Here is a 13,851-nt window from a genome sequence, read left to right on the forward strand (position 1 = left end):
GCATCAGGTCACGGTTCCCCTTCAAAACATAAAAATATTATTAGAAATTTAGACCTAGTTTCCATGATTAATTTCAAACAAGCTGTCGTAAAAGTTCCGAGGCGTCTGTGTTATTTTCTCTCGCCTCCCACTGCTGCTTGTGTTTGTCTGTGAGTATGAAGAGCTTTATCCTCAGGACATATGTATTATACATGAGGAGGATTGTGCAGAGGCTGCAGAATCAGTCAGAGCTGGGTGCCCCCGTGGCACCGCACAGAAATCCCAAAATAGGAAGTGAGCAGCAGGAAAGAAGGAATCGTTGTCTCGACCAGCTTCCTCTCTCCTCTCTGAGGTTAGCATGCTGCCTCGGCCGCTTGATGAGGCCATTGTTGCGTGGCAGCACCTCACAATACTTTATTAGGAATTCATTCAGTCAAATCAAACAAATTCATGAAAGCAATTTTTTCATTATGAGTCGTTACCTTCGTATAATGCGCTTGCTAAAGTTGCCTCTCTTTGGGTAGAAGGATTTGTAATGATTCCACCTTTCTGGCTCACAATCGCTTCAGTAACACTGTAGATCTCACTTTACTTTGGTCTTTGTGAAACTGCACATATGACCTAAGATGTCAGTGGTACTTAAAGGCATCATGAGTAAGTCTTAGAGGAATAGATAGATGTGGGGAAATACAAAATGCCTGTATGTGATAAGAAAGCTGTAGCAAAGAAGAGGAGAAAATCCTGCGCTTGACCCATCCATCCACCCCACCTTCCTCCAAATAGTCAGGTATTAATAAGTAGTTATGTCCTATAGATGATCAACAGCCAGGCGCAGTCCAGTTTAGTTGTCATATTGAAGTTGCCATGTGGACCATGACATAGTTAACCACACAACCTGTGCTCACCAGACATATCTGGCAACCTACGGCGAAGCTGGAAATGCTGCACAGTGGTGCTGGGGGGATGGATAATGTTATGGATATGTTGCTCGTGTTGTTGCTGTTATTTAGTGAGTTTTAAAGCATGCTAGTTGGTGTGTTTTTAAGGTTTGGAGGAAGCCAGGCTAGCTGTTTCTCCCTGCTGCCAGTCTGTATGCGAAACTAACCTAATTACATCCTGATTCCAGCTCCGTACTCAATGCACAGACACGAGCTTGATATCAACCGTGTCTGTGCATTAAGTCTCGGAAAGTAAATTAACACATTTCCCAAGGTTGAACTATTTCTTTAAAAACCCAAGCCTGCTGATGTACAAAGGAGCCACATAGGCGAGATCAAACATGGTGTGTTTGTGTTTTCCAGGTGCTCGGAGGCACTCACAAAAAGCTGTTCTTGCTTAAACACCTTGTAAAAGCCATTTTTTACAGCACCTCTTCACAGCGATTGCATCTGTGCTCAGTTTCTCAGTGGCAACTTATTGCTCATTCTGAATTTGCCTCCGTTATGCATTGTTTTGTATAAATTGGGGAGATGTTGTTACAAGCAGGATCATACTAACTAAACTGATACTGGCCTTTTGCCTAAGGGGTTGGAGCCTTCACTGCTTGCACTATTAGCAGCCGCTGATTAATAGACATGATGTTGAATTGTTGCCTTGTGAAATCGACTGTCTCGTAAAATTCCAAAGGGCCAACCGGAGGAGAGGTCAGCTGTCTCTCCCCCTCCTTTATAGTCACGCTGCTCCACTCATTGTCACCCAAAATATTTGTCCCTAAGTTTCACAGTTGAGATTCACAAAGCACAAACTGTTTCCCCCCTTACAGAGGTACAAGAAGGCAAAACAAGGCGACTGCCAGTACAGAGGGGATGAAACTCTGTGAAGGAAGGGTGGGTTAGACGAGAGGAGGAATGGTAACCATCCCAATTAGCGGGCTGGAGAAAAGAGTAGTGCTTTTGCACAGCAGCTTCCATCAAATCAACCGCCCCCGGCTCAGCGGGAAAAAAGCTGCTCAAAATGGATTTGCTCCTTTTATCAAGCCCTCCATGACACTTAGTTAAGACTCCTTTGCCTCCATCCTGCCACTGTTATGTGCCACTTTGAGGTGGTGTCTCACTGACATTATTAAGAGTGAAAGTTTGAAGAACTTGGGAAAGAGCTGGAATTACGTCATCATTGCGTTGGCTTTTCCAAAAAGTTAGGAGACAGAAAAAGAAGAGGATTTTTTTTTTCCAAGTTATTTTCTTCGTCTTTTGTTTTCTTTCTTTCTTTTTTTTTTTTTTTTTTTGCAAGAGACTGGGTTTTAAAGCCTCGCCAGTGTCCCTGTGGGAGTATTAGCATCGGCTGCTCAATTTTTGTGAATCCAAATTGGACAAGGGAGGCAGATTTGAGAATGCAGCTGACAACACTATTCAAGGTTCTTTATACGCGCCACGGAGACTCTGAGTACAGCCTCATTCTTTGCCTTCCAGGCAACTGAATCATTTAGAAAGGTGAGAGGCATGAAATCTGTGGCAGATTAAGAAGTATTCAGTTCGGTCCTTTAATGGCGCATACCTGATGTTTTATTTAGGTTGTTCATTCAAAAGATTCCTGCCACAGAGGACGGACAGAGCAAGTTTCATTTCTCACAGTGAAAACGTGCGTCACTGATAAAGAATCACGTGAATGACACACATTATGACATTGAGGTGCAACTCCAGATTAAACATTTACTCTAATTTAACGTCAGTAAATAGAAAATGTCAGAGCCACATATGCATTAATGACTGTGTAATCCTTTCGTAATGAGCGCTTCACTGTCGGTAAGTTCAGCCTCTGCTTTGCTGTAATCTAGCGTTCATTCTGGAAACTCTTTACAACATGGGTACGCATTCGCTCACCGACTTGTCTCCTGTTATCTGGCATTGTTGTTAAAAAAATGAAAATATTCCTCTAAATAAGAGCCATACTTACCAGCTTAGGGTGTGAATGATGCTCTTCACTACATCTTCAATCCAGAGACGGGGAGGCTGCTTTTAGTTACAGTGCTGCACACATCTGGACATGTCTGACTTTTAAAGCAAAGCTAAAAATATGTGTTTGACGTTGGGTTGTCTTGAAATTTAGGGTACCTTTAGATCAGCACAATACATTTCAGTTTATCTTTTTTTTTTTGTCTTGTTTTTTCTCAGCTTTTATTTCAGCCTGTTTCTTCTTGTGTCTTGTGAAAGCCACACGCTCACACCTTGATGCATTTATTTCAACTTATATTCGACTTATACTGATTGATGTTTGGGCAAATCGCCCACTTTAGGATGAAGAAGACTCCTGATCCTAAGAAAGGCAGATTGTTGAAGTGTCAATATTTGAACACTGAAATAAAAACGTCAAAGTTATGAATGTGCGGCTTTACCATTCTGGTTTCTGTCTGTCAGCCTGCGAGCTAGAACCTCACTGCAGCAGCTGTTTTTTTTTTTTTTTAGTATCGCAAAAGTCTGTACAATATATCATCAAGGAACCAATCCAACCAGTCAAGGAGATGGTGAGCTATTTAACAGGATAAGAGAAAAGTCAAAGGATCAACAAAGTCAGTATGCTTCATTCTCTGGGACTTTGAACGTCTGTACCAAATTTCATGGCAACCAACCAATCGATCAGCTGACATTAGCGTTGATAAAGCACTGCTGTGTCTGTGAGTGAAAGATTGGCTTTCTCCACATGGTTTAAATAAAAATCTTATATTATAACATTATGTTTATTATTGTGATACTTCGTCTCTTTCCCTTTCAACCAGCCAACTGCATCCAGAGGATGAGACGAACACCGCCACTGGATGAGCTTCAGCCGCCTCCTTATCAGGATGAGAATGGCTCTCCAAGGATGTCCTGTACGCTGTCCGACCTGGGAGACGCCAAGTGTGATCTGTCCCACACCAGTGGCAGTCCCCACCTCTCCTTTGGCAAATGCCCCAGTGAGGGCAGTGACGGGCACGAGACCGAGAGTTACCTCAACAAGGGCTACGAGGAGGATGTACCCAGCGACAGTACAGCTGTCCTCAGCCCAGAGGTAAATACCCATGATGCAACGTATGACTGGAGATGTATATTCAAGTTTTGATTGCACATTGAGCATATCATTGGTTTCTTTAGGACATGTCAGCCCGTGGATCCGCAGCTCGGCTCCCCAAAGGTTATGAACCAGATCCAATTGCAAAATACGGCACTCTGGACGTGGTGTTTGACTTTGACTCAGAGGACCAGCAGCTAGCGGTCACCATTATGGCAGTGACAGACCTTCCCGCCCTAAAACGCACTGGCAACATCTCCTGGCAAGTCCACCTGGTGCTGCTGCCCACCAAGAAGCAGAGAGCGAAGACGGGAATCCAGAGAGGCCCGTGCCCAATCTTCACAGAGACGTTCCGCTTTAGCAATGTGGAGTCAGAAATGATCAGCAATTACGCCATCCGATTCCGCCTTTATAGTATGCGGCGGATGAAGAAAGAGAAGGTGCTCGGGGAAAAGGTGTTCTACCTCACCAAGCTCAACCTTCAGGGCAAAATGTCTGTGCCGGTCATATTAGACCCATGCTGCGCTCTCCCGGTAAGTAAGATCAAAGCAGGTGTTGGCTTTCAAGCGCTCTCATAACACCTCACTAATTGCTTCTCTTTGCTGATTGATCTTTCGTGTGATTGGATAACATTTTCAGAATGAGGTTATACAGTCTGAGGAATAGATGGTGGCGTGACATCGCCTCCATTTCACACCAGGGAATAAAACAACAATCAATTCATTCGTGGTGGTTCGCAAAGTATTCATTAGGATATTCTACAAGAAATGTTCCATGTATTAGTTGACTTTTATTGTTTCTCATAGGAGTCAAACTAAAGTGGTGATAGAAAGTAAGAACCCTAACTCTTTCCTCAGATCGACTGTGATGTTTGTTCTACATGCCAGTGAACAATTTTCTGAACGACTGCAAACATTTTCAGGGTGGTGAATCCCAGGTCAGTCTCTCAGATATGACGTGCAGTGAAAGCGCCTCATCATTCCAGTCGGTCAGTCAGATTTCCACACCAGAGATCCTCGTGGGCCTGGTGTACAACGCCACGACAGGACGTCTCTCTGTAGAGATCATCAAAGGCATCCATTTCAAAAACCTTGCTGCCAACAAGCCACCCAGTAAGTACTCTAAAACGTTTTATTTTAGTCATTTTCCAAAAGAGCAGTGATGAGGAGCAAGCTTTTGACCCGTGTCACACGAGGAGAGGACAAGTTGAGCCTGTGCATAGGGATTTATGTTGAGGCAGCCTCACACAGTACGAATTACATGATAGTAACAACACCCTAATCTGCTTCTTCAGCTCCTCTCACAACTAGTGATATTGTTCTTCTGCACCAATCCTCGGTCAAAACTTGTACAGGTTAGCCACACAGGCCACCAACATCTTTTTTGTGTTAGCCCTTAAGTCAGCTGTACTGTCAGTATACAAGTATACACATTAACATAAAAACATAATACTAAACAGATATGAAGTAAATGTTATTTGCTTTAATTTATCCACTCACAGCCTAGTGAGAGACAAGTATGCACAGCTTATAGCTTCTCCAAAATCGAGATAGTCCAGTCTATCTCAGCTGCTCTACCTGCTTTTCAGTTTTCCTCTGGTTTGACCCCCTGGTTTCCCTCATTTCCCAGTCAGCCTCCTCAGTCAGTTTCCAGGCATCCGAGCAGCAAGTTCAAACAAAAAGTGCCTGTTGTTGAACTTTGTGCAATGTTGTTGGCCTTCTGATCCTGTTTCTCTTTCCTTGCATCTTCTGTTATGTCTGCACCTGACGCTCTCTCACCCTACTACCTTTTTGACATCTTGGTCCGTTGTTTTTCTTACTGCTGTCCAACCCTTGTTGTCAGATGGACTGTTCTGTTGTCTAAAACACTTGATAGGTGGACAGGTTTATATTATCAGAGGTGAGTCTCTGTCCCTATTGGTGCTATTGTTGTGGAATTCTAGACCTTTTCATACTATCTTCATGGAGGCACCCAATCAAATACAAAGGATTTTTCACCAAGCTTGTAATTTCCATTTTATTAATTACCTGCTTTCCTCACGACATACTTGGAAAAATGAATGATTTATGAGGAAAGTGAAGAATAAGATTGTTTATACAGTAAATGTGATGCTACAGCCAGCAGCCAGCTAACTTAGCTTAGCATAAAGATTGGAAAGAGCCAGCCTGGTTCTGTCTGAAGCTAGTAAAAACTGCCTGGCTATCACTGCACCCAGCCAAGAAATGGTTCAGCACACTGTTATAAAAAACACAATTTTTACACATTGGTGTTGTTGTTAATCAGATATTGCTCCCGACAGAGCCAGGCTAGCTGTTTCCAGTCATTATGCTAAGCTAAGCTACCCCTGTCCTGGCTGTAACTTCACGTTTAACAGACAGACATGAGAGTTCTGTCAGTTTTCTCATCCAGATCTCAAGAAAAAGCAAACAAGCTTATTTCCCAAAAGTAAAATCTGGCGCACTTCTTCACACGCAGGTCAAAATTCGGCCATGCATCCATGGAGATAGCTGCTTGTTGTAAACCTTCATTGTGGAATGTGTATGTTGTCTCGTTGTGCATGCAGCCCTGTGAACACTCTCCACTGCCTGGGTCTTGTGTTTGTGCCCGTGATTCCTGGACGTCTTTCATGCTTTCACTCAGAAGTAACATTTTTCATGCTAACTCAATACAGTTTGCTTGGTGGCTAATGGCCAGCTCAAGGGAAATGCATTGACTGCTGGCTGTATTCAAACAGTACTCTTTGGCATGCCTTGGGTGTAATTTGACATTTTCCAGTTCTGCTTACAGCACGTGAAACAAAAACAGGACTTCTGTGAGAGAGAGGAGCATAAATATTCATCTTCAAGACACACTGTACTGTCCTCCCATTAATTGCTGTGCTCCTTGTATTCATGAATGTTTGTAACTAATGACTAGCTGCCAGATTTTGATATTGTTTGTGCTTTCCTAAATAGCATATCCACATACTGTGCATAGTCTTCAAATTGCATTTAGAAAATAGTCACATCTGGTAACACTGAAAAAAATCTTTGTGCAAAATGCTTATGAAGGCCTTGATTGACTTTGTGCGCCTCACAAAGTGGGAAGAGCGCGGTGAAAGATGCAGAGCAATTTCAAAGCTCCTTTTCTATCACTTCAAAACAGTACCAAGCCGACAAGTCAAGTTAATCATCAGTCGCAGCCTCTCTCATTCAGCAACAATACCAAAGAGCCATGCATCGCCGCCACTGACCACTTAAGACATCCACAGCTCTGCGGAGCCCATTCAGCAGCAGTCAAAAAAGAAATCAAGGCTATTTTTTTCACTGTGCTTTTATGTCAAAGAGAGCAACTGAATGTGTGATTTGAGGCGGTGAGCTCGGCGTTGGAAGGCAGCTGGCACTCGACAGCATGAAAGCCTCGGCAATTCATTCCTTATACTCCCTCTTAGACAGGAACATAATACACAGCATTATTATGGAGTATGGTTGTAGACGAGGGGCGAAACACTCTCAGAGACCCATTGTGATTGCCAGTCTTGCCTCTTTTACTTTCAGCTGGATTTGTGGCTTCAGTTTACATCATGATTTCTGCATGGAAACGAGGAGTGAATGAGGAAAGCGTGAATGCTGCATCACTTGATAATGGCAGTGTTTTTCCTTTTCCTTTCTCTTCTTTGGGGTTGAATGAATGAGGTTTATCGGGAATTATGTTTTTTTTTAGGAATGCGCGCTCATTTAGAGTAAAATAGGAGCGAATCAGCTGGGAAATGTCACACAGACCAAGATTAGCAATAGCGTAACTGCTCTGTACTACATCTGAATTCTTGAATGCTGATAATGTAGCTTGATTCTCTTTGATTATATGGCTCTTCAGCTAGGTTTCATTTTCCGTGCCGCAGCTGATTAATGCCCTTGTCATGATGCATTAGCACTGTGCACCAGTCACAGAGTATATGTTTTTGAACATTGTCATTTATTTGCAGCAGGCGTGCATCTCCTCCTAAATATGTGACTCATGTTTTGGACAGAGCACGTTTTGTTTTTTTTTGGGACGCTGCTCTGGGCTCTAAAAAGCTGTGCACGCGTCATGTCGTGACACTGACATTATGTCAAAGTCAGAGGAAATAATAGCAGCTCCTGGAGGGCTTTCCTGATGAGGAGCATTCATTTAAGCATCTGTCTTAGAAGAGGCTCCTCATCCTCTAAACACACACAGACATGTTACTAACTTTTTCCCGTCCATTTTTATCTTCAGCATTATCCCTTACTTCAGGTTAGACATGCAGTAGTTGCATAGCAACAAGGCTGAGGTAACGCTCCTTGCACCCTTTGAGTCCTCGCTCTCTGTTATCAGGAACACTCACAGCAGCGCTTTGTGTTTGATCAGGAGAAAACCGCATCCTATGTGGTCATGATCTCGTACATCAACCGCAGTGACATTATCACAAGAACAAATGCTTTGTGGAGGAAATGTGTCATACTTTGCTGCAGAGGACACACAGCTGCAGCAGGTAGTAATGCTTTAATTCAAACAGAATACTCGGGAGACACATAAGGATTTTGCACAAATGATCTGTTCCTGAAGTCGGTCCTGAAAGCAGTTTGAATGTTTCAGCATTGTAAACCGTGACAAGGTTTGCCTCATTTCCCCTCTAATTGTGTCCTCCACCTGTTTCTTGCTCAGATACATATGTCAAGCTGACCTTACTGAACTCCATGGGCCACGAAATGTCCAAGTGTAAGACGTCCATCTGTCGAGGTCAGCCCAACCCCACCTACAAAGAGACGTTTGTCTTCCAGGTAGCTCTTTTCCAGCTGTCGGACGTCACGCTCATCCTCTCTGTCTACAACAAGCGCAGCATGAAGCGCAAGGAGATGATTGGTTGGATTTCGCTCGGCCTCAACAGCTCTGGAGAGGAGGAGCTGACCCACTGGACTCAGATGAAAGAGTCTAAAGGACAGCAGGTTTGCCGCTGGCACAGTTTGTTGGAGTCCTAACAGCAAGACGAAAGTAAGTGAAGACCGTGCGTGAGAATAACTGCACATAGCAGCTGTCCTCCCAGATGAGCGAGAAATGGATCAATTCAGCTGGAATACAGCAACGTGACAGACGTCCAGGCACGCAGGGTCAGAGGCCATGAAAAAAAAGAAAAACGTGTGTCTGCACTCAGAGTTGTTCAACCGTGCATGGCATGAGCATTTCCACGCCACTGTTTGTAAAATCACTCACAGCCATTGATTAGACTCTGACTGTGATGTCATTTTTCCATGGATCGCCTTGTAATGACCTTTAAGTTTGGATAGATGGCACACACTGTTTTTGTCTGTGACCTGGGACCTGTTCCAAGAAGCAGGTTCCGGATGACATTGCTTGGTAAATTATTGTTTGATAATGTTGTGTACCCACATCTCCACCTCAAACAACTGATATCAGGATTATTCTTAATCTTATAGGAGCGGTTTGCAGCTCTGGTGAAACGTGGCCCTCCTCTTTAGTTTTTCTGCCAGGTTGACCAGGAAGATAGTTTTGCTTTAGAAGCTGGAGCTGTTGCTTCTTCATTTATTGATTAATATTTAATGTTTCATAGAATAACTTTTTTCAGGAGCTTTAACCAATTTTCATAATATCAGGAATCCCATTTTTCCATTTTTTCCCAGCTAGCTAGATAATTGTAGCAACTTCCTTGTTACACCAGTAAAGAGGACCAGTGCCCTGCTCTGCCTGAGGGAAAACACCATCGTACTCTTCCCCTTAGCTCTTGAGTTTGAGTTTCTCCAGATGTCTGTTGTTTAAGCCAGAGGTGTGGCTACATGAAGCTACCATCACTGCTCATGCCAGCCACCCCATTCCTCATTCATTAATCACAATCAAATCGTTTTTGGGCTAGAAACATAAAACACACCACTTTTTCTGTCCAGAGGAGACATACATATAATACGGATACAATTTAGGTTAAATCGCCACATTGTAATTGTTGCAGATTATTGCTTAATAACCTTAAATCGCCACATCTCAGTGTGTCAAATTCATTCCAATTATCTGTTCAAACATGTGCTGGACTCTGGGTTTGGAGGCATGTTGAAAGATGTTTTGAAGGTCTAGGAAGTGGTGGCCAACTTGGACATGTTTTCAGAGAGCTTATGAAGAATTATTTTGGAGATTTGAGCTGAATTACTACACTGCACTCACGAAACTCCCTCAGTCGACACTACTGAGGCAAAACATCTCACCATCGTCTGCACCTCAGCGTAAGCAAACAACACAATGCCTAAGTAATTTTAGACCCTTTTGTCAGGCAAATGAATTGTATGACATATAACCTGACACCGCCGGCAGTGCAAGTGTCACGGTTAGATCAAGTTCAGCTCCCTGAGAAGACTGGAGCTTTTCACATTGTTGGATATTTTTGGAAAAACAGTTTGCGGAAGCACCGACAGAGATATGTTATATATATAGAAAAGTGTAGTAGTTACTGTGGTAGTTGTGTGATATTGAGTTTCCATCCACTATTCAGAAGTCACACAGAATGTCAAAGACATATTCAGTGAAATTGAAGACACTTTTTTTATGGGTATCTCTTGTGTAAAAATAACTTCACACACATCACAGCAGGAAAAGCGAACAGGTGAGAATGAAAATGTACCTGTAACTCTCCTTTACCTGCTCTGGTGCTAATAAGTGCTGTGGCTGCACGCACACAATCCCTTGCCTTATGGTTTAGTCCGTTCATAGGTTTCTTAAAGTGGACCCAGTACAAAAACAGACAAGAGACACACCCTGAGAGCACACAGACCTGCATCCATCATTCCAGAAAGCACACCCAGCAGAGCACCACTCAGCCTCACTGAAGGGGATTCAGACTTTAAGGAGCCGCGGGTATTTTTAGCTGCGGCCACCTTCTCACTTCATTTCATTTAGAGACAACAGAAAATACATATAGCCTACTCTTTACTGTGCCTGTGGTTGTGGTGAAAGCTAGCTTTGTGCAGTGTTTACTAAGTGGATGTGTGTGTGCGTGTGTGTGTGTGTTGACTGGAGAGGTACAGTAAAGGGGGTGTAGGGGGCTTTGATATAGGTAGCTGTTGCGTTTTCTTGTTGGGTGTGACAATTTCTGAATTTAATTACTGGTGTTTAGAACAAAGTGACCCACTTCTTGATTGTCTGCCATATACTTTATATACAGTAAATGTTTTCTTATCTATTTTTGTATCAATAATGGGAGGAAATTGTGTCACGACAGTTAAGTAGTGAATCAAATGTTAACCCACCTTGTGAGCAATACTATTCTGGATTGCTACTGTTTATTCTGTTATTTTATTTCATGTTTTCAGAGGGAAAGTAACACAGTTGTGTCCTATTGCTCTGGTCCTCTTTACATTTCCTTCTCTAAACCCGAGAGGGATGTGATGGAGACACGCAGAGCTCATCTCCAAACAATCTGTCAAGACTTTTCAGCTTTGATGCTTTTTAACAGTGTGAAACAGAAGCACAGCTTTTACAGCACAACAGTGAAACACACCATGTGAAACACAGCTTGGCAGGAGCTGACTTGTACACGAAGAGCGATGTCGTTTGAATCCAAATTTGCCGGCTAAAAGGAAAAATCCGCTCGTGCGATATTTGTTTTTTTTTTTGATCAACCTGGATCATTTGATCTCATCACTCAACAACCTGTAGAAAAAGGAGTAATCTTGTTGAATCAGCAGAAAAAGAAATGGCTTTAAAGTGTGATCTTGTATCAATGGGTGTCTGATGGCAGCTGTGCTCCATCGCCACAACCAGATTATCAGAGAAGAAGTTGTTTTTTGAGCATCTTGGATTTCTACCTGGATGATGAATGGTGAACAAAAAATGATGGTGGAAAGAATTTGCAAATTGAAAATGAATTTAAAATCTAAAAACTTTCCTGAGATCACCACATATCCAGTTATCCACTTAACTTTTGAACATTGAAACAATCAATATGCAATCAAATATGGAAGCAAAAAAGGCCACTAAGATTTAAATCTCGCAAACAACTCAAGACCGAGCTGTGAAATTTAGTCACAGTGCAATGAATTTATTTTGATAACCATTTATCTGAATTTATTCGGTTTAAATTCCCCTCTTTCAGTTAATTAAAAAAGTTGTACATCTTCAGAAAGATGATTTTCAATTTGCTTTCAGGGAAAATATTAAAGAAAAACTATATTCAGGTTGCTCAAACTCAGCAGGTCGCTTTCAGGTGTAAAATTGCATATTAGGTCAAACTAGAATTATCATCTCATGGCTGTTTGCCTTCACCAATCATTCTACCAGTCGCACTCATATAATACATGTAATGAAGACTACAGAAGGAATTTGATAAAAAGGTATCAAGTGTCTTTTTTGGCAAAATGGAAGTTATAACTATATTGACATGTGCGATTCCAGTGAACATCCAGTTTCAAGGTCTGAATTAGCTTATGAATTCATGAGTTATGGCCAAAAACTTGTTTTGTGAGGTCACAATGACCTTGACCTTTGACCTTGACCACCAAATTCCGATCAGTTCAGGTCTAAATCAGCTGCTGCATGGAGGCATAAAAAGCCACATAAGTTAACATAGAAATCAAGTCGTGTATCAAATTAAAATATGTGCTGTTAATTGTGTGGCATCTAAACGTGAAGTATTCAGTAGTGGTTCATGTGTTTAATTAATCGTTTTTCATTCATTCATTTTTAAATCAAATGTTTTTTCTATTCAACTTATTTTGTCCCTTCTTTGCTTCCGTACAACAACACAAAGTCCAGGTCGAACACTCTTTCAGCTCTTTGTCTTGCTCATTCACAAGATGTGTTCCACTGATACGGTTTTTAAAACGTGTTTTAATACACAGTATGTGTATAACAATATATTTATGCTTTGCAGTATTGTTCATTTGGCTTTCATTTTCTTGACACGTTTTGAAAAAATCTGGTTTTTAATGCTGGTTTTAACTGGTGATGTTTTTCCTTTGGTTTGGAAACGACCTTTGCCCCCGACGGCATCGGTGCCTTACTGTTTTTCACTCAGCAAACCTTGTGTCACAGTGTCTTAATGTACTTGTAAATGTACTTTTCTTCTTCAGGCTGAGTTTGATTTGTAAAATGTCTTACAAATTGATTTATGATAGAGAGAATTTATATGTGACGATATTATTGTTTAAAAAAGAGAAAAGAGGCTTGTGTTGGAGCAGTTTTTTTCGACCATATCTTGTCACATCTGTGTGTGTGTGTTACCATACTGACATTTACCCTAAAGCGATTGTGCTAGTGTTGATATGAACAAACTAATTTGTATTCTGCACAGCCTTTTCAGTTCATTTTCAGTTTTCAGTCATGCAGCTCTGCCCTAATGCAGTTATTTAAGTCCACAGGCTGTAGCTTCCTGCGCATCGCCACAAAACAACCAACAGGTGGAGCAAAAATTGCATTTTAGGGTTTATTTGGCAGGGCTTGGCAAATTTGAACCTCAAAAATTATATACTTAGAATTTTTCTTTGTTAAATTCCAAACTCCAAGAATTCATGTGAATCCTTGTGAGTGCGACAGAGTTTGTCTTGGAAAGCAGATTGCCTGCAGCTCTCATGGGGAGTGGTTGACTTGCACAGTGGAGACCCATTTGAAAACAAACATTTTGTGCCCTGTGGGGAGATACAGCTACTGAAGTGTTGAAAGTAAAGAAATATTCAAGGCCAACAGGTGTGTTTTAGAGAGGATGGTTTTGTGGAATTGTGCGACACTGGGGAAAAAGACATGGAGAACACAAAAAGATGAATGTCATCAGGTGTATACTCATCGGCCTTTCACACCTTCCTTAAGTGAGTTCACATTTAATCGTTTTCCTTGTTTTCTTCAAGAAAAGAAAGAAGAGAAGGCTCGTTAGAGATCACTTTCTTACTTGTT

At 41.9% G+C, this 13,851-nt stretch overlaps 1 protein-coding gene across 5 annotated transcripts in view; it reads left to right on the forward strand.

Moving 5' to 3' along the window:
• The window catches only part of syt14a (synaptotagmin XIVa), a 37,810-nt gene extending 24,683 nt beyond the window's left edge, over positions 1-13,127 (forward strand). For 3 of the 5 annotated variants that reach the window (XM_076747953.1, XM_076747951.1, XM_076747950.1), the window contains 5 exons: positions 3,692-3,963; positions 4,047-4,496; positions 4,886-5,075; positions 5,806-5,862; positions 8,629-13,127. In XM_076747953.1, the coding sequence (XP_076604068.1) occupies positions 3,692-3,963; positions 4,047-4,496; positions 4,886-5,075; positions 5,806-5,862; positions 8,629-8,942 (1,283 nt within the window). In that variant the 3' untranslated portion in view covers positions 8,943-13,127. Of the gene's footprint in view, positions 1-3,691; positions 3,964-4,046; positions 4,497-4,885; positions 5,085-5,793; positions 5,863-8,628 lie in introns of all 5 variants that reach the window. The other 2 variants (XM_076747952.1, XM_076747949.1) reach the window with 1 other exon arrangement.
• The last annotated feature ends 724 nt before the right edge of the window (positions 13,128-13,851 follow it).

The sequence above is a fragment of the Chaetodon auriga genome, chromosome 14, assembly GCF_051107435.1.
Source record: "Chaetodon auriga isolate fChaAug3 chromosome 14, fChaAug3.hap1, whole genome shotgun sequence".
Taxonomy (NCBI): Eukaryota; Metazoa; Chordata; class Actinopteri; order Chaetodontiformes; family Chaetodontidae; genus Chaetodon; species Chaetodon auriga.